The following is a 27,911-nucleotide window of genomic DNA, read 5'->3' on the forward strand; positions in this document are numbered from 1 at the left end:
AAAGCAGTGAGAGGCTGAGACATTGACTCCATCTGACATCTCTTTCATCTGAGCCAACTGCCGACATCCGCGCGCGACAGGAGTGAGAAAAACAGAGGGAGAGGAATGGAAGCAAACAAAGCACATGAAAGAGAACTCGAGAAACCGTTTTCTTTCATGGACTTGCTAAGGGACCGTGGTGAAACTAGCCCAGGGCGACACCTCCGTGTCACAAGCCTGTGTGCTGGTGATCTGGCCCACACTTTGTAGATGGCCCCTTGGCCTGGGATCAGTGTCCCGTTTTAGGCTCAGGAGGAAATTGGGCACATTCTGCGGGGCGGTGAAGAATTTCCTTTCCGTGACCGGCGATGGCTGCTGAACAGACTAGCCCTGTTGTGTGTGGGAGTGAGAGAGGGGGGCCTAGCAAACGTTCACTGAGGGCTGGCCTGTTACCTCTGCTCTAGCACCCACACACAGACCCCATTGGGACTACAATGAACAACAGTGGGTCTATTGAGCCCGATACTCTACCACAGTCCCTGCCCTCTGCCCCTATCAGTCTCAGCAGTGTGAGGTGAGTGCAGCCTCAGAATAGCGCCTATAGATGCACAAATAGTACCACTGTGGAGCCCTGTAATGATGCTTAGAAGAAACAGATGAAGGCACTAGCCTTGACTTATAGACTCTATACAGCTCATGGAGAGAGGGAGTCGTTTTGCCCTCGGGTGTCCACACTTTGAATAGTATCTGTGATGTGAGAATGAAATGCAGTCTGAGAGTGTATTTTAAGGCTGGGATCTTGTTTAAAGTTGGGGGTGCGATTGTGATTTAAAGTCAGGGTGAGGTTTATGTGTAGATGCTCCAGCAAGCGTGGATTCTGGCAGCGGATTAATTGATAAGGTGCATTAGAGGCACAGCAATGCTTATGAATATGTTCTACAGCAGTACGGGAAACATATTTGGCGGGACAGTCGTTGTGCTAATAAGCGAGAGGAAAATGTATTTTTTAAAAGCCTTTTTAAAATCTTTCCTAGTCATCCACAAAAAAAAAAATGTTAAACTAATAAATGTTTTCTAAGACTCTAATCCCGAGTGTGAGGAGTCCAGACTCGAATGAAATCAAATGCAGTGTGTGAGTCCTGTGTTTCAGTGGGATTGTTCTGGACTTGTCCAGCAGAGGGCAGCAGTGGCCTGTTCTGCACCCCAGATCCCCCTGTCACTCAGAAGCAACACCAATGCCCGCCAAAGAGCATAAGAAAGCTTTAGGGGCCATTCAGCCCATCAGTGCTCGTCTGGTTACTATAGTACATAGTTAATCTCAAAACATAGTCCGGCCGGGTCTTAGAAGATTCAGCATCAACAACATGACTAGGTGGCCCCATTCCCTACCCTCACCACTCTCCGTGTAAAGAAGTGTCTCCTACCGTCTCCTACCGTCCTAAGTCATTCTCCACTTAATTTGTGTGGTCCTGGTTTCTGAGTTGCCTTAGTCGACTTGTGTGAAGATTTTAAAGACTGCAGTCAATCCCCCCTAATTCTTCTTTGTTCAAGGCTAAATAAATCCACTTCCATCCACCATAGCCCTGGTATCTCTCCTGGACTGCAGTGCCCAGTCCGAGTGAGGTTCTAACTCATAGCAGATCCCTCTGCCCCCCTCTCATGCCACCGTGTACCCCACAGCCACATGGCAGAGTGGCAACATGTGGAGCCCAGATGGTGGCGGCGGTGGGATTTTTACAAGAGGAAACAACAGAACAGCAGCAACTAAGAAACTCCTCAGGCTTTCTTTAGCAGTCCCCCACCGCCCCACTGTGTCTTGTAAAAACTTCCCAGAGCAAGACCTGCGTTTCCGCTTTTAAACAACCTCCAACAAGCTTGTAAAAGCTCTTCTGTGGAAAGAGCAGCAAAACCAAAAAAATCTATTCTGAGTGTACCGACAACGCTATCCTATAGCACCGCCGTACAGACAGGATCAGCTACCCAGGTAAGGTCCGATGAAACCAGTAATCAATGCCTTTTTGTTATTGGAAACATTTCACTAATGTTTTGCTTCCCCTTGCTGTTTTAAGTGTTGTCTGAAAGCCTGTCTGAAGTTCTGTCTAAGTCACGCGATCACCTGCCATGTGTGCTTTGAAATCATGCAGCTTCCTGATTGGTGGATGAAAGGTCACTTCCTCCACAGTACGCTCCAATGCGACTAAAGAATAGCAGCCCTGCAATCTCCCCTGTTTCCTGGACCGCATCATCCTTTCCAACACCCACGTGGTCGCCAAGGCAACCTCTCACACAGCACAGTGAAGCCAAGTGACATCATCGTGCAGTCGTGTGTAACACAGACAGAGCCTGGAGGCTGTTCCAAAACTGACAAGAAGCTAATTATAGTAACTCTGGGAAATTAAACAAACAAACCTTCCTGATTGTGCTTTTCAAGTTCTTGAAATTTATAAAATGTGTGTGTTTTTCTCTCACTGGTTATCCACTGAAGCCTACAGTTTAGCAAAGACCTCTCAGAAACTGATTGAGTAGGTGTTTTAAAACCTCTTTGGAGTAAGCTGCTTCAGTAGAGTCTGTCGAGCACGTGTCGCCATTAAATGGGGATATGCATCAAAAATATACCGACCGCCCCTGTGTAACTCCCATTCAATTAAAGCTAAATTGAGCCGATCTGATCGGGGCCAGGAGTCAAACCGCATGTCAGCTTTGCTTTCATGTTTTATAAACATTATCCTTCAATTATAGCCTGGGCTGTGAAGGGCTTGACAAGGGCAGATAGCATTCCTGGGGATGTGGTTCCCATTACACTGCAAGCAGCAGCAGCAGCTCCAAGCTGGTTGGATGGCAGTCTGGATTTCATGTTGAATAACGTGCAATGGGATTGTGCTCTAGAAGCATGTAAAGGAATGCAGACAGTGGTGTTTTTATAGGGTTGCGGTAAAGGTACAAGAGCTCTAGAAGCGAACAGAATAATTCTGTGAATCTTAGCTGGTTTGCACTTCTGTTTACTGCAGTGTTGATAGAATCACGTGCCGGAAGAAGTGATTTTCATTTTAAAACATTGTATCTGGTGCTGCATTAGGTTGAAGAAAGTTCCCCCCGTATTATATAGAGGATTAAAGCATGTTACTGCCTAGTATAACCCTGTACTGCCCTGTAACACATGTAAGTCGCTTTGGATAAAGGCGTCTGCCAAATAAACACATAATAATGTCAGGGGAAGCAGCAGCTGATTGGCTAACGGCAGGAAAGAAGCAGTTTGAATGGGTGAGACAATTTCACCTTCCAGGTGAACCAACCAAGGAAGTGCAGTCCTATGTGAAAACGTGGCTTGCAAACAGAGATTTCTTTCACCTTGTGTAGTACCAGATATCGTGCTTTAAAATGAAACACATGCGGTCTGTACCATTCGTTTCTTACAAAGCCGCACGTTGGAGACCTCTATTACATATGGAAGTGCTCAGCGGGTAAGAGTTATGATATTATCTTGTAAGGCGTGGGATTTGAAATAGATAGATGCTCTCAAGACTAGCTGCAGTTTCCTTGTAGTGCTCAGTCCATTTGAAATGCCAAGACTGGATCCTTGTTTTAATTGAATCCTGGTCAATATTTACTGACACGAAGCTATAATGAATTTCACTCGAGCCGTTGCTGAATAGAGACCCTGCTGGGTTTACTCTGCGGGTCCCAAATTCAGGACTTTTAAAGGAGTGCAAAGCGAAACTTTAAAATGCATTTCTTTGCCTCTTACTAGCTTCACTGACATTGGGCACCCTTTTATGGTGCTGAGATTCTTTCCCCTTATCTTTCTTCTTATGTTAATTCAGAATCGGCAGCTTTAACTGCTGCATCCTGGTGCCTTTGCTGTAAGTCACATGGTCTGCTTGCAGCCAGATCATTGGTGTGAGTTTGAACTGCGATGCAACAGGAAGTGATTAGGTACCAGGAAGCAACAGCAGCAATAGTGTTGTCTGTAAACTTACATTATCCAAAACTGAAGCATAAAATACAAGCAAAGAAGTAAAGAATCATGTTCAGTGATCATGTTGCTAGCACTAAGATTTTCCACCTTGCCCTCCTTTAGGTTCATTTGCTGCACCTAAAACCTGGGCTGGTTTTGCCGAAACCTCAAAACGATATTGCTAAGTGTCTCTCTTCCCACTAAACATTCCAGGCAGCTTAGTCTTGAAGTTTGGAGCTCAGATTTCTGTGCCTGACTGGCAATTATATTTAATAAATAGTTAAAGCAGAAAAAGGAAATTGACCACAAGTAACTAAAAACTGGTCAGGGGTCTTAATAAAGTGACTATCTATATGAGCAACTGGTTTTAATGGAGTACACACTGACCAGAAGAGGGAGCGGTCCAGTCTGTGTATCTATTATTTTATCCCCCTTACACAAGTAACACTTGTATTTTCTGCAGGCCGATCCCAGAGGGTTTGTGACTTTCCACCCAGTTTAATCACTTGGTACGCCCCACGCAGGTTCCATTGGAGACTGGGATGGAAATTACCATTGCTCAGGTTGGGGGTGGGTGGAGTTTTTGTTTGCTGGTTGCCTTGCCAAGCTGGACGCTGTGGGATCAGTGCAGCTTGAACCCATTAGATCAGCTTGGGGTGACTGTCCAAAAACAACAGGAGCGTTCCATCTCCCTGCGGTTTTTAAAAGCCAGGCTGGAAAAGAGAAAATGATCTCTGTGCTCACGACTGCAGATATACTTCTTCTGTTTCCTCCTCTGGCTCAAGTTGTTTTTTTTTATGAGGAAATTGTTTTTTTGGCTTCTTTTTCTGCCCAGCTTGTGGTTTTTGTGGGTAAGGGATTCTTCTCCGTTTTCTGTGGAAAGAAAGCTTTGGGAGATGTGCTGACAAGTAGATTTGTCGATGGACAGCTAGCTTGAGGAGGGAAGGAGCGAGAGAGAGACAGTGTGAAAGAAGGAGAGATTGAGACACGAGAGAGACGACAAGTAGACACATCCTTGAACGACAGTTCAAAGTTAAAACAAATTTTCTAACTGACCGACTCCTTAATCCTTTAAAAAAATATCTAATTTCCTGGAGGAATGTTGTCTCAGAAGAGTATTTTCCTCTTCCCTGCACGACGGGACACTTAAGATCTGGTGTCCTTGGGTTGACATCCAAGACCCTCTTTGTGAGCGACGCTGCCAGTAAAGAAAAGTCACTTCATCCAGCCGGAGCTGTGCTGATGTCGATGCTATTTCACAGAACCCTTCTCCTCCCCGGCACACTGTGGGCATTTTGAGTTCACTGTGGTGCTCCTCTGCCTCTGTGCGTCCGCAAGAACAAGCAGGGGTTTCTTCAACTCTGGGGCAATAATAAAGAGAGCCTTGTGCTGAACTGAGAGAGAGAGAGAGAGAGAGAGAGAGAGAGAGAGAGAGAGAGAGAGAGAGAGAGAGAGAGAGAGGAAGGAGTGTTAGGGGCACACACAGAGACACACGGAGAGAGAGAGAGAGAGAGAGAGAGAGAGCGAGAGGAAGGAGTGTTAGGGGCACACACAGAGACACACGGAGAGAGAGAGAGAGAGAGAGAGAGAGAGAGAGAGAGAGGCTCTCTGGTAACAGCGTCTCTGTATATTACCTCCTCTTCAAGGTGTTTTTTTCAATCCTCAGTGAGGAGCGTGCCTGGACTCTTTTACAAGCACCTGAGAAACCACAAAGCACCAGCCTGGGATTTTTTTTTTTTTTTTTTTTTTTCCGTACGTTTGATCTCTGGATCACTTCATGGGACTGTAACGCGTGTGGATTTTCTTCCCTGCAGCTTTCTCAAAGTCCTCAGCTGGAGATGTGGAAGATGTTGCTTTAGGGCGCTCAGGTGAGTTTGTGATCATTCTTTTTTTTTTTTTTTACTTTTACGTAAAAAAGTTTTTTTAATCGCTTTTTTAAAAAGAAATGAAAACCATGTGACGTGGCTGATAACGTTCCACTTTTGGCATTTTGAATTAATATGGGATTTTTGCTTAAAGTACAGTGCCACCTGCTTGCCATATAATGTAATTTCATATATATATATATAGTTTACTAGGTGCAATTCTGCTGAGACCTGGGGCAGACGCAAACACTTTCTCTGTTATAGCAAAGAAGAAGCCTGTGCCACGTTAGTACTAGTCCTTCACCGTTAACTACAGTGGAGCCTATTGAGGGAGAGCTCTGAGCTCTGCAGGGAGACACAACACTGTGCTTCAGTCAAATTCAATCAATGTTAATGAAGAAGATCTCTGATCGGAAATCACAATTCAGCTGGACAGAGAGGCAGTCTTTCTTTCTTTCTTTCTTTCTCAATTATTACTGCTATGGTATCTGATAACCTCTCTCTCTCTCTCTCTCTCTCTCTCTCTCTCTCTCTCTCTCTCTCTCTCTCTCTCTCTCTCTCTCTCTCTCCTGCCTCAGTCCTTCTCTGTTTGAGACAAGAGGGGTATTCTTCCAGTTGTGTTGCCGTGGGAACAGAGCTGGGGGCTGGGAGTGTGGGCAGGGTTACATCATCGCACCAGAGCTGACATCTGTAGCCTGTCAGACTGTGTACCGGCACCTGCCTAAACAGAGTGCAAGTCTCATCTGGCAAAACACAAAACAAGTTGGCTTGATTGCGATAAACATTCAATGGTTTTTCTCTGCGTGAGATAATGCTTTCTGGAGTATGTCATCTGGTATTGTGACTGGCTGACTGTTCAATGGTTTGCAATAGTTAGAGCAGGAACAATGTTCAAAAACATCCAAATCTGTTGATTTGAACCCAGAGACACACACCGCTGTCACTCTGAGTGTTCAGGCTGACTGCTTTCAGAGAGGGAGAGGGAGAGGGGGACAATGTTCCTATATTTGGAACGGATATTGTTATGGAAACAGTTTCCATCTCCGTCATTTCCTCTAAAGTCCGGGAGGCAGAAACTCCCAACTTCCAAACTTGCTCCCCCCTCTCCTCTCTCCCAGCGCAGACTGGTAACAGCTCGGCCAGGTCGCTGCAGCCCAGCACTCGACAGAACTCTTAGGACTCGGGTTCAAGACCAGCAAAACCCCTCTTCTGTGGATCTGGCTTCATAGCGTGGACTTGAGAAGAATCAGGAACAGGAGGGATTTTTACCAGTTTGATGGTTTTCATCCCAATCACTGGGGGAGCATCCTTGTTCCGTGACTTTTGATAAGACTCCGGGGGTCCTGTTTTGTATTTCAGAGACAGAGAGGTGAGAAGCAGGGAGCGGTGTGCGATTTTAAAAACTTGAATTTTCTATTTCATATTTTGTTTAACATTATAATAATTTAAGCACCGTTCCTACGCAGACTGAATAAAGTCTGTCCCTCCCTCCCTCCCTCCCTCCCTCCCCTGCACACCTGGCTTCTTGCCCCTGGCTCGGAGCTCCTTCTCTGGGTGTAGGACTTGGCCTCGCTCTCTCTTACTCAGATACTTTCTGTGCGCTGCTGTCTGGAGCTTGTCGCTGTGCCTACAGCCTCTGGGCAGGGACTGCTCTGCTGGAGTAGACTGGCACAGGGGGAGCGGCTGGGGTTGCATTGTCTGGCACTGTTAAACCAGGTCACCCAGCACTGACCCATTGGACCTGCACACTGAGCTGTATTCTTCTGCGTTTTCTGTTCGGACCTGCTGGTGCTGCTCGGGTTTGCGATTGCCCAAGCTTGCTCTGTCTAGATCTCAACACTGGCCTTGCGGACGCTGTTCAGACGCTTTAAGGGGATTGGGGGGTGCCTGTCCCGTGTTAAACCCTGAGATGGATCACAGCGTTACCCCTGCAGACCCCCGAGTGAGGGTGCTCCTGGCTTCACTGCTGAAAACCAAAATCCAGCTGATTCGAGAGGTAAGGGGGGGAGCGATAGGGGAGCGATATCTCACACTGGGCTGCTAGTACATTGATTTTCATTATCTTGATTCACAAAGGGCTCTGTTTAAATTATCTAAACCAAAGCAAAATTGCAATCCACTATCACTTCATAGAGACCCCATTGTATTTTTCCTTTAAGTAAAAACAATTAAGTGGTGCAAATATTGCACTGGAATAAAAACTCGACACGTCCCAGTGTTTGGTGTTGCTAACTTTGCGATGCCAAAAACCTGACTGCAGCATTTTCTAACGATAATGACGACACAGGGAGTGTTAATCTCTTTTATTCTGGTAAAATAATAATCCTGAAAACATATAGAAATGTTAAGGGTTTTACCAGGTGCTTGGACAACCACAAAGCCCTTGGGTGGGCGGTTTGACTCGACTGGACTCTCTTTAAGGCAGGTCCTGCAGACACTCTTTTTTTCCAGTGCAGTACAGAGCTCCTTTGTTGCTCAGAGCTGTGGAATTCCAGCTCTGGGTTCAGAGTTCTGTTTCGGAACACACAGCTCAAGTGCGTGGAACATTCCGCTCGTCACAATGGGAGGCTGGGATAGTCCAAGCAGGCTCTTTACAGCCCAGCAGCCAGTTAGTGATCCTGGAGCTAATGGAGAACAGGGCTGAGCCAGCAGAACAAATGAGTCATGCTGATTAGAAAGTCAGGGACTTCCCTTAGCATTGACTCTTCAAACACTAAAAGCACAGCGAAGTATAATAAAGCACAGTGAAAACACTGTAAAGAAACCAAGTCAAGCAGACGAACACTTTGGCTTGTGCCTTCTGCTGAACAAACGTTTTAGCTACAAGTCTCTTCCAATGCCTTCAGATCGACTTGCTTGTGGAAGCCAGGCCCGGAGAAGACGCTTGCCGAAGCGCTTGTCTGTTTGACTTGCTTTCTTATTGTGCTACAGTAGAATTCTACAGAGCGTTCTGAAGTTCTGGATCACTTTTAAAACAAGCATGTCAAGGAGAGCTGTAAAGGAGCTCTGAGGGATCTTTCATTAACACTCGATTAAGAAACCATTTCTCACTCTGGACACTCAGGAATTCCACTGCGCTGAGGCTGAAACACCAGCAGACTTTCTGACAGCTTTAGGGGACTCTTCTTCTCAGTTTGACTGTAGGGATCTAGGCGCATCCTGCTGGGCAAATTGCACTAATGACTTTGTACACCCTCATGTCTACAAACTAATTAAACCAATGTATTAATGCCTTTTTCTTGAAGTACTGATGTCCTTTACAAAGCCACTATTCAACAGGAACTAGCTAGCCTGCTGGCGAGAGGGAGAGGGAGAGGGAGAGGGAGAGAGGCATGGCTTACCATAGCAAAGTGTAATAAAGCATAGTGAAAGTGTGGTACGACAGTTTGGGACAGGTCAGGCTTTTCAACTCACACCCCAGTGCATTCTGGTTAGTGTAGTCATGCTGTGAAAGGTACATGAGATCAATAAGCTACTAACAACCAAACGAGCAAGATGGGATGAATGACCTCCTCTCGTTTGGAAACTTTCTTATGTTCTCATGTTCTTATGTTTTTAATACCAGAATGCATTGCGGTGTGAGTTGAAAAGCCTGAACTGTCTTATTGTAAATTGAGTCATATGGTAACCCTAGTGAAACAGCATAGGTAAGCATTGTACAGCCTGGGTAAACTGCACAATTACCAAACCTTTCTAAGGACTAATAGAAGCTCAGAGTAGGCAGTATAGCTGCTTTCTATCACCTCCTGTCATGCATACTGTGTCGATTCTGTCAGCATTTTATAAAACTCTCGAGAAGCCAACTGGCCTCTTTAGCCAAGATGGTATGGCCCTGTCACTCTCTCCTCCTGATGAAGAGTTAGCTGAGGCCAGTCCCCTGTCGGCACTGTCTATCTCTCAGCAGCTCTGAGCTCTGCTTCCTTGGCCGGAGACAGAGATCATGGAAGTGTTTCCGTTAGGGAGGGGCCGTGCAGATCTTCCCTATCCCAGAGGGCCTGCCCCCGCCCTGGGCCTCAACCTACAGGAAACACCCCTGCTCTGCAGGCCGCAGAGGAAGTCTGCATTTAGAAAAAGAAAGCCACAGGCCTTGAGCTTGACTGAGGCCTAGCTTTGTTTATTTCTATCGCCCCCTCTCCCTTCCTCCTCCTTCGCCGTCTGTTTTGTCACTTGTCAGCAGTTGACTGTGATTAGCGTGTGTCTCCTCCAAGTAACTGTAAAGTCTGATGGCTCTGAAATGCACCAGTCAAAGTCAAAGTTTAGGAATGTGTTGTTGTTGTTTTATAAGAAACAAGCCAAGTAGACAAACATTCCAGTTTGGGACTAGAACACGCCCGGGTGATTTGCTCTCTGTGTCTCAGTACACCGATGGCAGCATTGCCTGAAGCGCGTTTCTGCTTGACTTGAATACGTTTTACGTCAGGATGTATGTTTTTGAATGTATTTGGTTAGGAATTAGTTTGTGACCTGAATGAAACGCCTCTGTGCTGCAGCTTCTCCTCCTAAGTATGTGTCATTATTAGCCCCGTGTCTTCCCAAAGTGATGTGGAGGGAGGGGTCAGCTCAGTGACCTCACACCCCACTAATGAATCATCTACTTGTTGAGTGTGGAGGGAGGGACAGGATGAAAGCCTTGAAGCCTGAAAGCTTCTGACTGTCCAATTTATACAGAGAGAGAATACAGTGATGATCCAGACTCTTACCATGAGAGGGCTGATCACAGGAGCAGAATACAGTGGTGATCCAGACTCTTACCATGAGAGGGCTGATCACAGGAGCAGAATACAGTGGTGATCCAGACTCTTACCATGAGAGGGCTGATCACAGGAGCAGAATACAGTGGTGATCCAGACTCTTACCATGAGAGGGCTGATCACAGGAGCAGAATACAGTGGTGATCCAGACTCTTACCATGAGAGGGCTGATCACAGGAGCAGAATACAGTGGTGATCCAGACTCTTACCATGAGAGCGCTGATCACAGGAGCAGAATACAGTGGTGATCCAGACTCTTACCATGAGAGGGCTGATCACAGGAGCAGAATACAGTGGTGAGGCACAGGAGCCACAGGAGCAGAGGAAAGAAAGGGGCTCTGTGCCGGCCTCTAGTATCATCCTTCACTAACTGCTACATTTAGAAATACTAACCAGTTAAATGACAAATGTTTCGACCAGAAGTCTTTCCCAGTGAGTTCAACGTTTTGTCCAGAAGTCTTTCTCAACGTCTTCAATTGAATAAACTAATCAGCTTCTTATCGAAACGTTCGTCATTAAACTTATTACATTTCGTTTAGTATCCATATCTCTAGTATGTACAGTATGGACTGTATGTAAGGATGTGTGTGTGTGTATGATTGAATGTCTGTCTATATGTATGTATGTATGTGGCATGTATTATGTGTTTGTATGAGTGTTTATTGAATATGTATTTTTCTTGAGCGAGGCTTCATGAAGACAGGCACAGAACCTTTAATCAGTGTCTGCCTGTGTGAATGAGGGTGTCAGTGAGTGTATATTCGTGTGTCAGTGTGTGCCTGGGTGTGTGTGTGTGTGTGTGTGTGTGTGTGTGTGTGTGTGTGTGTGTGTGTGTGCATGTGTGAGTGGGGGGGGTGCGTGGAGCTTTTGACCCAAGGCTGGAAGGGCGTCTCCCTCTCCAGGGGCTGCAAATTTAGCAACTCTAATCTCAAAAACAGGCACACATTATTCCACAGTGCTGCCAAGGAAACAGGCACACATTTTTCCACAGGGCTGCCAAGAAAACGCGTGTGGTTCTGAAAAACAAGCCAAAAAAATAAAAAAGAAACAGCTTTAAAAAAGTCTTAAAGCTGCAACGTTGCTTTTCACTCCTCAGTGCAGAAACAAAGCCCTCCCGGGGTGTGGAGGGGCAGGAGTGGCGAGCGACAGGCTTCCTTTCTGCATGCCAGCACTGCCGTCTGCATTGAATCTGCTGACTCAAGAGTCCAGTCCAACAGCCCTTAATAAAGAATAGTGCGATAAAGAGTAGTGAAAACATGGTGAAGCATTCTAAAGCACAGAGGGGTAGAAACATCCAACCCTCTCATGTTTAAGGTTCTGAATTAGCTGGTGTAAGGCAGGTTCCTCTCTCTCTCTCTCTCTCTCTCTCTCTCTCTCTCTCTCTCTCTCTCTCTCTCTCTCTCTCTGTCTCTCTGTCTCTCAAATAAAATGTTCCAATAATAAAATCCAGCTGTGGCTTACCTCGTAGTTCACACCAAACCAAACTCATTCAACCTGTCCTGGGCCAGATCCGCACCCAGGCCTCCATAGCTGAGAGGCACGAGAGACCAGCGCATTGACCTGCTGTGCCCCTGGTGCTCCAGTTCCTGCACAGCTTGCTGGTGGAGGTGTTAAATTCAGAGGTGATGCTGCTTTTGAGAGGATTCCAGAGGATCACGGAGGTTCATTATTTCTTCCGGCATCGCAGCCTGGAGGTGATTGATCTTGGAGGGGGAGGAATCAACTGGGCTGAGAGTCAGCTGATAACCGAGACAGACCAAATAGCAGACCTAGGCAGGGAGGAGGAGGAGAAAATAGGCATGGAAAAAGCAGGGGAACATGAGGGAATGTTTAAGGGAAGAATAGGGATGTGCAAATATATATTTATTTCTTTATTTAATCTGGACAAAAAAATGAATTTTACAAGGGTGTCCAGGCAAATGTTCAGGGAAAATGTGCAGGGAAAAGACACCACTGCTTACTAAGATTTCCTGCATACCTGCATTCCTGATTCCCTGCATTCCTGTAAAAGCACAGCAACCCACAGTAAAGCATTCAGCTGGAGTGTGTCTTGCTTAATCTTTGACCTTTTATTAACCTCCATTAGTCGCGACCTCCCTTTATAAAGCATCCAGTGATGTCTTATCAGTGCGTGGACTCGTTCTGAGTAAAGACCTCTCCTTCATTCCTCCTTCCATTCTCGAATCCTGTCTAGACTTTATAATCTTTATAAAACCACAACACCCCACCCCACCCCCCGAAGAAAATAATAAAGAATGTTCTTCTTATGCTAAACCGAAACAATCACTTCTTTATGCTGCTGTGAAAATGAGTTTCTGTTTGCATTGAGACACCGTGGGTGCAATCGAGTTGTTGTCTGTTTGTGCACAAGTATTGGTGCAAGCAAGCTGGCAGTGTTGATCTACACTACAGTGCTAGTGTTTCCTTCTCCTTATTTTATCTGTCCCGGTCCCTCTCTCTCCCAGTGCCTCTCTCCCTCTCCCTCCCTCTCTCTCAGTCTCCCTCCATCCTAGAGGGCTTGTTGCCTAAAGGCAGGAATGCAGTTTTGTTTATTTAGCAAGAAGGGGCATGTACCAAGAATCAGAGGAGCGAGAGAGAGACAGACCAGCTCAGCTGAGAAGGTGTGCTGAATACTGCGTGCTGGACAGGTCTGAGAGAGGAGAGGGAACGAAGGAGAAGAAGAGAGGGAGCGAGGGAGTGATAGAGAGGGAGGGACAGGCCTTGGGATCATATCGACCTCTCTATGATCCTCAGCACTCACCTGTATGCAGGTAACAGGATTCCTTACAGATTACCAAGCAGCCCCCTAGCTCTGGATTTTGGACAACTTTTTTTTCCAGTAGTTTTATAAAGAAAGTTGCTTCCTGAATTGTTCAGATCTGTTCTATATTATTACAAGGTGAAATAGAAAACAAGTTTGTGCAATGAACTCAAATCCATTGCATTTATTTATCAGTCAATACAACTGCATTAGACAGTAAGCAGGCAGGACTGGGCTTGTATGGTTGTTGGTGTGTGCGTGTGAACGTATCTTTGTGTCTAAATCAAATGGTTTCCGCTATCTGTGTTTCAGGAGATTTATGTACATCTGTTTTAAATGCTGTGTCTTTACTCAGAGTAAACAGGGGCTGAGTCACACAGTGACTCACTCAGAGCTGAGCTGCTGGCAGAGGAGAGTGAGGATGAGAGGAGATTCATGTGAAAGACAAATGATAACATTTTGCACCCATAATTCAACAGTAAAAGCCTGGTGCAGATGGCCTGGTCTCAGCCTCACTGCGATGCGTGTCGTCATGTATACAGACAGACTGGACCTCTCTCACTATCGGATATGCTGCCTGCTGCTGTCAGGAAGCTGGCTCGTGTCAGTGCTCTTCGTTAGGGCGCCCAGGGCACAAGATTTTAGAATACATGATCAGTCCAATTTGTTTTCTTTGTGCTGTACGAACCCTCTTTGAATAACAGTCAGCTGCATGCACTTCAGCAATAATGTGAAATATAATTGGTATATACTGCAGCTCATCGTTGTTCTCTCGTGCAGGATCCCCACGGCTGTGATGGAGTGATTGACAACGCTGTTGCCATGGAGAACTTGAACAGGAACTTGACAGAGCACGGCCGACAGACACACCAGATTCTACAGGTGAGAGCAAGGGGCATCGGGGGGGGGTCGTTATATTCAGAGTCAGAAGCTTTCTCTTTCTTTCTTTCTTTCTTTCTTTCTTTCTTTCTTTCTTTTTCTTTCTTTTGTCAAATATATTCATGACTCCAGATGTACATTTTCTATCAGGTGTGATACACAGACAGAGCTGTAAGAGCCAAGGACGCCCCTCACTGTGACTTGTGGGGCGTCCTTGTGAAATGCCGGCATCATCAGTAGCTCCTGGCCCTGCTCCACTGGACATGTGTTAGCTTTTATTTTCATGCTGATCCCAGCGCCATCCCCTTAACTCTGAATCCTGTTAGTCCTCACCGTTTAAACTGATTGAGTTAATTGGATTCAGGTAATCCTGTATCTGGTGCGATTTGCAGCCTCGGAAATCGAACGTGGTCTAATGAACTGCCCCTTGTTTCAGAAGCTAGAAGAGTACATAGTGTGTGGACATCATATTAAAACTATAAAGGTTAGAACTGAGGGACTGGGAGGGAGGGAGGCAGTGTGGTCTGGAGGTTAGAGCTGAGTGACTGGGAGGGAGGGAGGCAGTGTGGTCTGGAGGTTAGAGCTGAGTGACTGGGAGGGAGGGAGGCAGTGTGGTCTGGAGGTTAGAGCTGAGGGACTGGGAGGGAGGGAGGCAGTGTGGTCTGGAGGTTAGAGCTGAGGGACTGGGAGAGAGGGAGGCAGTGTGGTCTGGAGGTTAGAGCTGAGGGACTGGGAGGGAGGGAGGCAGTGTGGTCTGGAGGTTAGAGCTGAGTGACTGGGAGGGAGGGAGGCAGTGTGGTCTGGAGGTTAGAGCTGAGTGACTGGGAGGGAGGGAGGCAGTGTGGTCTGGAGGTTAGAGTCGAGTGACTGGGACAGGCGAATGAGGGATGGTGGATGTGGAGAGACTGAAGTCTTCTTTCCATCGGATTATGTGGGTTTAAGTGTCTGACTTGCAAGGGGCAGGCTGGCTGCAGAGTTAATGATGCGGGTGACAGGTATTGTAGCGGCGCAGTGGAGTGAGCAGGGAGATCCTGCAGAATCAGCACAAATTCAAACACTGGCAGGGAGACCCTTATAACAATGTCCCATGGTAAAAGCACAGCATAGTGTAATAACACATAGTGAAAGCATGGTAAAGCATGGGCAAGCATTGTAAAGCCCAGAGAGATATGGTAAAGCATATTACAATAAATGACAAACCATGGTAGACAATGGTAAATGCATTGCATAATCATGGGAAGAACTGCAAAATGAACATGCACATTTATAGTGGTAAACTTTTATAAGGCAAGTTATCATGTGCCAGCACGCTGTAACAGACATCACTTTCCTATGAAGGTGATATTGTTTGCCTTTGGTTATATATATATGTGTATTTTTTAACACATCACACAGACCTACTATGGGGCCTTGCACTGTGCAACAGGTGATTTATAAAAAAAGAGAGTGCACAGCTCTGGCCAAAAGTTTTGCATCCCCCTATAGAATTAACTCATTTTGCTCCATAAAGTTGAATGAAACCTGCTGAATAATGTTACCTTAACATATTGAATTACATACCACTTTGTAGTTTTCCATATACTTCACAAAAAAACGACAAAAATTGAAAAATGTGACATTTCTGTTATGGCTTCTGGTAGACTTTTGCGATATCATTTTGTATAGTCTTTGATTACATGATGTTAAATAAAAAGACATAAATGATGTTTATATGGTTTTTTTTTTTTGTTTTTTTTTTAAAATATGTCACAATCCTAAAATTCTAGACGATGCAAAACTTGAGGCTGTAGCTGTAGAGTGAACATGTGTGTGCGTGTCTCTGTGTGTCTCCGTGTCTCCGTGTGTCTCTGTGTGTCTCAATCCTGTCTCATCTCCTTGTCCTCTCAGGGCACCCCTCTGGACCTGATTGAGACGGGGAAGGGGCTGAAGGTGCAAGCAGAGCGCCCCCACCTGGTGAGTCTAGGAAGTGGTCGCCTCAGCACTGCCATCACACTGCTGCCCCTGGCTGAAGGTACGAGAGCATCTGTCACTCGGAGATATAATGCATACACGGAACAACTGTCTACATCATCATCATCATCATTATTATTATTATTATTATTATTATTATTATTATTATTATGTAGAACTGCATTTGTAGTTTGTCTTGTTTTCCACATGTTCACAATGCTTTTACTGTACTTTACTATGGGTTACCATACCTTTTACCAAGCTTTCATCTAACATCTCTGAACAATGTACAGATAAATGATGCTAATGAAAGGGAAGATTGTGTTTTTATAACTCCTTTGAGGGACAGGGTTAGAGTTAGGGTTAGGGTTAGGGCTAGACAGAGAGTGAGGGTTAGGGTTAGGGTTAGGCAGTGAGGGGGGTGGTCTGAGTATCTGTAATACACACCCTGGGAACAGCAGAGTCTACCCTTTCTGAAGATTCCCTGACTATAGTGTGTAGCTGATGCTCACAGAGGTTAAAACACAAGACCCCTGTGCCTGAACATAAAGGTCTTGACCTGACCTCCCCGCCACCCCACCCTAACCCCCCTCCTCTCCTCTTTTTTAGGGAGTAAGTTCTAATACGTGCCCTTCCAGTCTTGTCAAACAGGTTTCTGAGGAATTTCTTAAGGAATTTTAAGGAACGTTTCCCTTTAAAATGTTGTTGGACATTCTGGCACAGAGCCTGGGAATGACTCAGATTCCACATTCCTGAAACGTGTTCTCCTTGGAGATTGTTGAGAATGTGTGAGAAAACTGAATATTGTTCTAAAATCACTGTCACATTGCCTCCCTCACACCCAGTCCCTCAGCTCTAACCCCTAGACCACACTGCCTCACTCACACCCCTCAGCTCTAACCCCTAGACCACACTGCCTCCCTCACACCCAGTCCCTCAGCTCTAACCCCTAGACCACACTGACTCCCTCCCTGCTCAGTGCCGGAGGAATAGCCAGTACAGCCGGTGCAGTTGCATAGGGGCCCACAAACTCAGGGGGCCCCTGCAGACAAACTCAAAAAGTTGAATTCATTATATAATCAATGTTTACATTATTTGTTTCTGTCTTCCAGGACGAACTACAATTGGCTCTGCTGCGAAAGATATCAGTGTGCAGGGCCCGGGCATCGCTGGCCAGCACTGCTACATCGTGAATCAGAACGGGGTCATCACGCTGCACCCCTGCGGGAACCCCTGCTCCATCGACGGCATCCCTGTCACCAAGCCCGTCCGCCTTACACAAGGTACGGGACGTAACTGCATGAGAACTACCAGGGCTAGCGGAGACCCACTGGAGGATCCAGAGCTTCAGCAGCAAGAGTTCCCTCACTGATAGAAGCTGACTGCACCATCGGTGCTGCAGCAAAATGTAGCCAACTACAGTAAAAGAGATAGCGAGATAACCATACCATGTATGCACTTAGTACTGTAAATCACAGGGAAGTAAGAGGGGTCAAATGTATAGGGCACCGTGGCGCATGCATGCTGATATGCATACCCTTCATCGCTGAGCGAGGCCGGGTGGCAGTGTGAGTCAGTGTGAGTCTCTGCGCTGTTGTCTGCTCCTGCCCTGTCTCTGGGAATGTGGGTCACTGTCTATGAATAGCAGGGAGAGAGGCAGATAGCTGTGATCCCAGTGCCAGCTCTCTCTCTGTCCACTCTCCCTCCCGTCCCCCTTCTCTTCCTGCTCTGGTTGGCACACAGGGGGAGTACAGACGTAAAGCACATTGTCCAAAACATTTATTTATTGCAGGGTGTTGTAACTTATTAGGAACGAGGGTTCAAAACCCATGTGGTGAAACTCATTCGAATGTAAGTCAAGTTCACTTTTTTGGCTAATGACCCATCATGCTTCAGTGCTCTAGACTAGGAGTGTCCAATCACAGACCTGGAGGGCTATTCCACTCCAGGTTTAACAGGTAAAGTTTTATAATGAAGTACTTCAGAGTCTGGATGGATGATTAATTGGTTCAATTAAACAATTTAGAACAGGGTTGGAACAAAGACCAGGAGTGGAAGAGACAGCTTTGGCCACCCCTGCGTCTAGACCTTATTTAATGCCGAGTGTACTTCATCAATTCTGACAAACTTTTCGGCCAATGCTTTCCTCACAGGTTATGTGTAACTTTATCAAATACATCCTGCGATACTCCCTCCTTCCTATACTGTCCAGCCACTAACTCAGAGCTAACTATTCTAGTCTAGACCTTATGTAATAAAATCCCTAATCGAATTAATCAACCCGCCCGCTCAGCGCATTGCAGTCATGGGCTCTAGTCCGTATCTCCTGGCTTGCTAGTTCGTTTGAGCAGGGCTCGGAGCCTGTAACCCGAGCTGGGTGCATGATGTTGGGATGAGACCAGTAAAACCCTCTGTGTGCAGTTCCAGTTGCAGCATGCTGGTGAAACACGATCGTGTCCAGGGCTATATATAACGCTTTTATTCGGAGCTGTTCAGAGCCGCCCCCCCCCCCCCCACCCACCCGCTGCGCTATTCCGGTCACTTCCACTCTGCTGTCTTCTCTTGGTTCGGCAGCCTCTGATTCCTATCCCCATGTGGCTCCTGTGCTCCTCGTTATTAACGAGATCAACGCTAACCTTTGAAATACATTCTCTTGGAATGAAGAGAGTGCTCTCTGTAGTCGATATAAACTGAAACTCTTACAAAGACCGAGCTCCCCTCTTGTGACACCGGTGTGATTGGGAGTCCCTTAGGCTCCTGACAGCTAGTCCATTCTGCTCTCTGCTAAGGGTTATGAATCACACTGTATTACAGCATGGTTTGTTATGGTTTTCCTCAGCTCACATTTTAACAGCACAGAACCTTGGCAGCCCCTCCCTTCAGAGTCAACCTTGGGGAGGTCAAACCTGCTGAAAAATACGTCTCTGTTTTGAGCATGAGGCTGAACAGCCAGCAGTTCCATGAACCAGTGCATGGCACTGACTGCCTTCAACATGGGGGTGAATAGAGGGGGGGCTCCTCTCTAATGTCAGAATGTATATTTAGTAAAGCAGTGAATTTACATTGCAGGTTAGCTTCCCTGTTACTGAATTTGCTATTTATGGCAAGGAGACGAGGGAATCATTTTGGCAGAAATGACTAAGTTTGACCTCTGTGGGTATCTGTACGATTCATGCCTGTAATGGCAGTTTGGTTTATCTTTAATAAGACACACCTGAGCCTGTTACCTATACGGCTAATCAAGCTTGTATTAAAACCTGGAATGGGTGAAACCGCTGTGCAATAGCAGTCTTATGTCCAAGCCTGAGGTCTAATATGTGGCCAAATTCTATGTGTCTCCATTGACATTTACCATGCTTTTACTGTGCCTAACTAAACTGCAATGCTTGTGCCGTGGCAGACCCCAGTCTTTCCTTGCATTACCTTTGTAAGAGGTGGGAAACGCTCTGGTGAAAGCACTGTGCAGCTTGCCTGTGAGTACAGTACCACTGGCTGTCTGGGACCACAAGCCTCCGCCACAGATAAAGAGTTTCCATGGCAACATGCCTTGCTGTCTGACCTTTCAAGAGGGATTCCCACATCTCCCTTTGCCCAGTACTGCGTTGCGCTGGCCAGCCCTCTGCAGAGGGGTGGGCTGTGATTGGCTGGCAGGACAAACGTTTTGGTTACTAAGTCATTTGCGCCTTCCTTCAGCTATGCTGTTTTTATTGCTAGTTTTATATCATTTAAACAATACTTTGATGTGAGATGTTGCCTTTGTACCATTGCATAGCAAAAGCACGGTAAAGCACAGGTTAGCATTGTAAAGCTAGGTATGGTAAATACTATAACGCTGCTAAAATTAACGTTTTACAAATATGATTAGGCATATACGGTATGTCATACAAATGTAACAGAGGGAGAGAGATTGAGAGGGGGCGGGGAGCCTACTACTATTGTAATATCACCCCCTCCCCTCTCCGTCCGGTCCCATCCCATCCCCCCCTCCCTCGCTCCATCTTTCCTCTTTGCTCACCATGCTTGGCATACCACCGAGGCGAGATTGCTCATTGGCGCCGTGAGTCAGGAGCTGTCGGCCGGCCCCTTATGTGCCAAATCCAGCCCACTTTCTCTCTCTCTCTCTCTCTGCGGTTCCGGAAAAAAAAATAGCAGGAACAAGCGATAGTGTCGGACATCTGTGGGATATTCACAATAAAGCAGACAGTGTACTCTCAGCGAGGAACAACGGGTGCATGTGATAGAAACACTGCTGTTATTGGTTCCCTGAAAAAAAAGACTGCAAGGAGAGCAAAGCAAGATTTTGAACAACACTGGGATTTATTTAATCGCATTTTCTCTTTTTTTTGGAGAGTATTTGCCACTTGTCTCGGAGCGATCGGATCGAAACAATAATTAATATTAATATTTTCGCACGGATATTTGGAATTATAAATACTACCGTTTTTTTTATTATTTTCTTAATCTGTTAGCCCGTGTCAGCGAAAAGCTAAAAACCGGTGTCCCTTTTTCAACATTTGAAAGAACAGTGGATCTATTTGAAACACAAAGGCAACACGGGAGCAATCGAATCTGGATTATTCGTAAAATACTGCTCAATATATATCATTTTATTTGTCCGACACTTGCTGTGGGAATAAGGAAATGCACACTTTGCTGAATGAGGCTGGTGCCATTTGAAAAGCGGGTGTCTCTGAACAGACATTCACTGGGGTTCAACGTGAGTATTGACACGCTGTTTCGTTGTTGGCTGCCTCCCCCCCTTTAAATAAATCTAACTGCAGTATCATTACGTGGAATTATACAGTACGGGCGAGTTCGTTTGTTTTGTACAAAGTAGCGTGTACTATAAAGCGCTGAGATTTTAAAGTGTATTTCAAATCAAAGGCAGCTTTGTCTAGCCTAATAGCCAACTGTACTATACTTTTATTGCCGTACAGTAGTACGATATTTGTGCTAATATTTAAATTCTGCAGCACAACAATATATACTACAGTATTCATTTTCAATATACAGCGGTAAATCTCTTTATATATATATCGGTATATAATTGTATTTTAATGGACTTCACTTTATATGCAAACCGTGGAGTTCCCAGCGCCTCAAGCTAGACTTCAGAAACTAGTGGTGACCTTCAAATTGTATTTATTTATTTATTTATTTATTTATTTCCACTTTTGAAATACATCGAGTCTTTTTTTTTATCTAGAGACGCGCTTTGGCAGAGATTTTAGGCTTGTTTTTAACTCTTGGTATTTACCCTTTAATTAAACTCCATCGCCTCCGGTCTCTCTTTTAGTTGCAGGCCAGGGCTGAAATAAAAGATTTAATTAAAGGGTGAAGTTTCTTAAACCCACAGGATGAACCCAATACTGGTGTGCGGGTGTACAGTGAGTTCTGCTTGACTCCTTTGAGTCGACATCCCAGCACATCTGCGTGAAGCGAACTTGCGCTACCCTGACGTCATTTTGATTTGCAAGACGTATCTTGTTAATTCTTTTATAGCCCCAGGGTGTTAACTTCTCCGTTGCAGAATTACCACTTAATACTTTTTAAATACAGTAAGCCACACTCGTTCAGGTGTCCTAGCAGTCATATACTGTCATCGCTAAAACATTCAACACATGAATCAAAAGCATTTTTTATAAATGATAAAGTACTGTATGTGTCACAGCGGCTGGGGTATTATTTATTTATGTATTTATTTATTTATTATTATTATTATTATTATTATTATTATTATTATTATTATTATTATTATTATTCTACAAACTACATGCACACTTCCATATTCCTCGTCTTTCTATACAGAACCATATGGTTAATTCAGACTAGAACCCTCGTTTTGCATAGATTCTAAAAAGAAGCATTCTTATTTAAAGTTAAGTGTGTGGAGCACATAGCGTTACATCCCGCATCGACGCTGTCTAAGGGAAGACTTGCTGTTTAACAGCCTTGCACTTGATGCATCTATAAAGGGTAATGGGCAAGGTAGTTAGACAATATCAAGTGGATCACTGTGCTTCTAAGTTTATAGGCAGTGTGGGGTGTCTCTTGGTGTATAAGAGATGGCCTGTCATGCAGTTTGCTGAAGCTGTGTGTTTTTGTTATTTGAACATCGGGATTGGGTGTGGTGTTCTGTGCACAGGAAGACATCTGTACACAGGATGAGAGATCCTGGAATTTTGTCAAATACTTCACTGTGATTGGTTGATTTGTGAGATGTGATTTAGAAGAACCCTGCTGTGGAACCCCTGATGGTTCCGTTTAGAACCCTTTTATATACATACATACATACATACAGAACCCTCTGCCGGTCAGTATTCCAGGATGCGCAGTTACAAAGTTCAACAATGGTTGTTTTTTCCGTGCTAATGAAGGCTGTAGTGACCGTGCAGCCCTGCGCTTGTCTTTGTAAACAACGGAAGGGCATTTTAGGGATAAAATCAACAGTCTGTCTGTAGGGATTTTGCGATTGGTTGATATACAAAGACTGCATCTGTTTCTCTTTTTCTAATGTGACTGTTGTAAGATTTGAATACATAACTCTGCACTCCTGTCCCCAGTTCAGTACGCCTGCATGACAGCTGCAATGATGTTCTCTACAGGACAGCATACTTCCTTGATGCCTTAATATAAAGACCCATTCAGGGTTCTGGTAATTCCACTCCTGGTCTTTGTTCCAACCCTGTTGTAAATGGTTTACTGGAACCACCTCCACGCAGACCCCTGAAGTAGTTAAAGATATTGTTTTACCTGCTAAACCTGGAGTGGAATGGCCCTCCAGGACCAGGATTGGACAGGTCTAGGTGAATGTGACCCAGCGTTCCCCAAACTGGACCCCGTACCTAATCCTAGTTCGTCACAACTTGTAGTGACAATACTTTCAACATGATGGGCCACCCGTTGTGATAATGCAAACATGGGGGTGACTATCGCAGCGCAAGCTGCAGGAATCACTTTCACAGGGTAAACTTGGACACACTTCTGTTCAGAGTATTTAAATAGCAAATCAATAAAAGACGTATTTCTTTACACCCAGTTTCTAAGAGAAACCCCAATCGATTTAGCATCTCCCTGGTGGCAACAGATGTCAGCATGATGGTTGTGATTGACAGCATCCTTCAGCATTGCCAGGCAGTGTTCAGTCCACCCCACGCACATGACGTCGGTGAGCACAGGTGACGGGAGTTACAAGTAGTAATTACTGCAGCAGGTAAAGCAGCGCTTTGCTTAGCAACCTGACTGTAACCATCCTCTTCCGAGGAGCTGCCCAGGCTGTTTACGAGGAGAGCGGAGTTAGAAGCAGAGGCTGTAGCTGCACATGAGCTGGAAATAGTCTTCATTCCAGCCTCCTTAGGTGTTCAGATCAGGGGCCAGGGATCAGAGCAGAAATAATCCTCCGCTAGTTAACCAGCAGGTTACTGAAACTGAAGCAGGTTTGAGCTGTACTGACAAGGGAGTGGACTGCAGTTTGAGAGCCTCCCGTTGCAAAGCTGACTGAGGTGTATTGTGGGATATGCTGCTGTTACGGATTCTGTCCTGTCCTCTGTCGGTGAGATGAGGTTAAAAGATCAAAATATACCACGTTATCATCCTACCCAAGTCATATCAGCAATTCTGGCACAGTCAAATCTTTCAAATCAAATTTTAAAACATATTTGTTCTCCAATCTGCGTCTTTTTTCTCACTAGTTCTGTAATGCTGATGTTTTCTATTACTTCCTTGGGAGAAATCGGATGCCCATTGGTTTCTGCACTGGAGCGCTAGTGAAGTACGGGTTCTGCAGGTCTGCATCGCTAGCAGTTTTAATTGGGACTGCGATACACTCACTCAAGTTCACTAGAAGATTTATTTCCTGCTTGAACTCTTGTCTGTTTTTAAATGGATTCCATCTTTCAAAGCAGCCCCAGCTGAGTACATTTTAATTTTCAAATGAAGCGGGTGTCATGTCTCTCTCTCGATATGTTTAATCTTCTCAATTGCTTCTTGCATACGATCTGTCATTGATTGAATCGGCAGGATTTCTCAAGGAGAGTGAACCGACCCCGCAGAATGACTGATTACACTTCCCAGATGCTGATTTAGAGGGTTTCCTTGTTGTTAAGCCATTGTCTGTGCTTTGAGTCCAGGAGACACTGCGACCTTTGAACTCTGACCCCACCTGCTCTGTGGTGCGGTATGAAAGTAGGCGGAGCCAACAGAGTTCGAAGGTTAAAGTCTTGCATGTATAAGGCATTCATTCATGCATGAACACTTCTCACAATCTCTTGTTCATGCAGGAATACATGCCTTATACACGTGATAACAACACGTGCTACAAAGAATGAATATGGATAATTCAATCGATATGCATTAAGAGGGCTGAATTCAAAATGAATTGCTTCAGAACTCCGAGGAAGTGCAGGAGATATTCAGCCGTTATTCCTGCGGTGTTCAGCCCGAATTCATTAGGAATTTGCAGCCATTCTTTGAATGTGTTACCGCTGTTACAGTCAGCTGACCCCTGAGTGGTACTCCTGTGCATTACACAGTCAGCTCCACATTAGGAGTCCAGGCAGAGCCTTCACCCTGCCAGCAGCGGAATGCGGAGGAACAGTAAATCATTGCACAGCAGGCAGGGTGCGTTCTGCTCCAAAGGCTTTGTGACAGCTGGGGGCTACGTCATTGTTCTGCTACAGGAGCGCTTTTTAAGGGTCTTCAATGTGCTGAACACACTCCCTCTTCACGATGTTTCTCTGGCGGTGACTTTTTTTTTTTTTCAATCTCTGCTGTGAATCTTCCCGCATTTAACTTTATGTATAAAATATTCTTCTTTCAACAAAATTGAACGTGTCCCATTCAGTGAGTGGAACCATGGGCTTCCTCTTATTCTTGTCTTGTCTGAGGACATATCTAGTCGTAAATACCCCTCAAAACCCATAGGAGACCCAGCACTTAAGAGGCTGGTCAGTGATCACATAAAACCGCTTGGTTTAATCGCAGATTCAATACTTTCTAATTCGCTTCCGGCTATGGATATGACCTTGCTGGGGATTAGCAGCCGGCCCCCCCCCCCCCCCCCCCCCCCCCGAGGGCCAGTGAGTTCAAATAGTGAACCTGACCCCTCTGCCTATAGAAAGACTGCGTGGCACAAGACAGCCTGGGAATAAGACAGCATTAATACTGCAGCTCTGCAGTCCAGTGATAAAACTCCATTACCACAGCTGAGAAAACTCAAAACTAAACCGACCAGGTCTCTAGTTCTGTGAACAGTGCATCAGCACTGGACTTAACTGCTGTGCTGCACTGTATAACCTAGATCTCAAAGCCTTACAGCTCTAACCACAAGACCACACTGCCCCCCAGTCTCTCGGCTCTAACCACACTACCTACACCTCTCAGTAGTTCACCACACAGCCTGCCTCTCGGTTCTAACCACTAGCTCCTAATACAGCTGTGTGTGAAGTTTGCATCTGGAATGCGGTGACCCTTCTCCAGTACAGCAACGTATTCCAGCTCAGCTACGGTTCCAGACAAGATTAATGACAGGGAGTGAGCTGGGTGCGGTGGCAGCTCCAGATTAGTGAATCACGTTGGATTGGCCACGTGCGCAAAGACTGCCCTCAAGACTCAAACCTTAGGACTTGCTTCTTAGCCAGATTCAATAGACTCTTGTTGATTGGAATTGGAGGAACACAGCAGCATGACTGAAGGAAAATAAACACTGAACGTGTCTCTGTGCAAATGCAAACTTTAATCATGCTGTGAAATGGGGCTCTATATCTTCACTGATAAAGGATTGGAGCTCTCCGGCACACACCCGGCCCGTGTTTTGTAGCTCTTTCTCTCTGCTCTCTCCTCTTTGAGATCCCCAGGCTAAAGCATTTATTACTGAGAGCGCGTGAAAGGAAACTGCAGCTGCTGGTTTGTTTTTACAACGGGAACAAACTTGTTAGGGGAGAAAATTTGCTCAAGTTAACTCCTTTTAAAAGTTCACATTCTACAGAATGACGTTTTGTTTCCAGGAAGTTTTATAGCTATTTATTTTAGTACAGGGTAATGACAGTGCTGGAGAGCTGAGAATGGAGTGTTTAGACTAGTGCTCATTATTATTAAGGTGCTGGTAATGATGGCGCTGGAGAGCTGAGAATGGAGTGTTTAGACTCGTGCTCATTATTATTAAGGTGCTGGTAATGACGGCGCTGGAGAGCTGAGAATGGAGTGTTTAGACTCGTGCTCATTATTATTAAGGTGCTGGTAATGACAGCGCTGGAGAGCTGAGAATGGAGTGTTTAGACTCGTGTTCATTATCATTAAGGTGCTGGGTGTATGCTCAGTTAACATGCTTCGCTGTTCTCTCTCGCAGGGTGTATGCTGAGTTTCGGACAGTCAACCTTTTTCCGGTTCAACCACCCGGCTGAAGCGATCAGGATGAAGAGTATGATGCCAGGGAGTGGGCGGAGCCCCGCGGGTCAGTACGGGGTCAACACGGGTAAGAGCGTTGCCATAGGAACTGGGTTGTGGGAGGGTTTGCTTGAATGAGTGAACTGAATTAGGAAAGTGTTGGCAACTGTCCTCGGGTGTCAAGCAGCATGAGAGACAGATAACTGTCCCGTGTCATTGTCGTACTGGCTCGCACACTCCTTTCTGCACAGATGCACGCACTCACTCTTTAAGGCCTGATACACATGACTGCATGCAGGTACAGCAGCATGTTCTCAGTCACTCGCACTCCTCACACACACACTGGCAGTCCGTCAGTGTAAAAAGACATGGAACCGCTAACCCATTAATTACGCCTTTTAGCACGTGCTGATTAAGGAGCTCCAGGTGTCTGCCTGTGTTGCTGGTAATTCAAAACCTTCTTGTTTCTGCATAGGGGGTGGGGTGGGGGGACGAGAGGGACAGCTGATCACTGCAGGGCCATGGGAGAGGGGGGAGATTTAAAAATAAACTTTACAACTACTGTACCAGGCCTTAAGCGGAATATCTTGTGACGAGTGAAAGACACAGCACAAAGGCAAATACCTGTGAGTGTAGTCCAGCAGTACATAGCCACCCGTCTCTCTCTCTCTCTCTCTCTCTCTCTCTCTCTCTCTCTCTCCCACTACCCCACACCTCTCTTTCTTTCTCTCATTCTCTCTTGCATTGCTGAGGCGGGATAAACAGTAATCTCTGGCTCTAGCTGTCTCTCGCTCTTTCCTTCCTGCCCCACACCCTCACACCCACACTCCCCCCTCTCTCTTTTTCCTCTTCTCTCCTGGTCCCCTGGCTCTCCTGGTCTGTCAGCTTCTGTGTCTCTCTTTTTTTTTTCTCAACTCTCCCGTCACCCTGGCTTATTACTGTCAGCCGGCCAGTCTATATGTTGTCCTGGTGATGTGTGTGTGTGTGTGTGTGTGTGTGTGTGTGTGTGTGTGTGTGTGTCTACATCTCCCACACAGCTTATCCTATTGGGAAACAGTTCATATCCAGTCTCTGGACTGGGACAGTCACAAATCAGGGGGGGGGGATTAGGGAAGGCTGTATCTTGGGGACAGTGTAGTGATATATAAACACTGCAACCAGTAGAGATCTCTATAGCAAAGAGAACTGCTAAACCAGGTATAAGCAGTTACACAATTGGGTACTTGACATCAGAGATATGTCTTTTTAAAACAAAATTCAGGCAGATTTATACAGAATAATATTAATTATAAATTGACTGTAGGTGGACATAATATAGCGTTATTTTGTAAACACATCGTTAATTGTACAATCTATTACTATAGATGTGTGTGTTCATGTCGGTAGGT

At 45.6% G+C, this 27,911-nt stretch overlaps 1 protein-coding gene across 23 annotated transcripts in view; it reads left to right on the forward strand.

Moving 5' to 3' along the window:
* Nucleotides 1-27,911, forward strand: part of LOC131708131 (pleckstrin homology-like domain family B member 1) — a 74,321-nt gene that overhangs the window by 1,181 nt on the left and 45,229 nt on the right. For 5 of the 23 annotated variants that reach the window (XM_059010347.1, XM_059010356.1, XM_059010358.1 and 2 more), the window contains exons 1-5: nt 7,367-7,795; nt 14,092-14,193; nt 16,078-16,201; nt 17,253-17,423; nt 26,486-26,611. In XM_059010347.1, the coding sequence (XP_058866330.1) occupies nt 7,709-7,795; nt 14,092-14,193; nt 16,078-16,201; nt 17,253-17,423; nt 26,486-26,611 (610 nt within the window). In that variant the 5' untranslated portion in view covers nt 7,367-7,708. Of the gene's footprint in view, nt 1-5,503; nt 5,803-7,365; nt 7,796-13,207; nt 13,322-14,091; nt 14,194-16,077; nt 16,202-17,252; nt 17,424-20,158; nt 20,858-26,485; nt 26,612-27,911 lie in introns of those variants that run through there. The other 18 variants (XM_059010349.1, XM_059010359.1, XM_059010363.1 and 15 more) reach the window with 11 other exon arrangements.

Source organism: Acipenser ruthenus, chromosome 40, assembly GCF_902713425.1.
Source record: "Acipenser ruthenus chromosome 40, fAciRut3.2 maternal haplotype, whole genome shotgun sequence".
Taxonomy (NCBI): Eukaryota; Metazoa; Chordata; class Actinopteri; order Acipenseriformes; family Acipenseridae; genus Acipenser; species Acipenser ruthenus.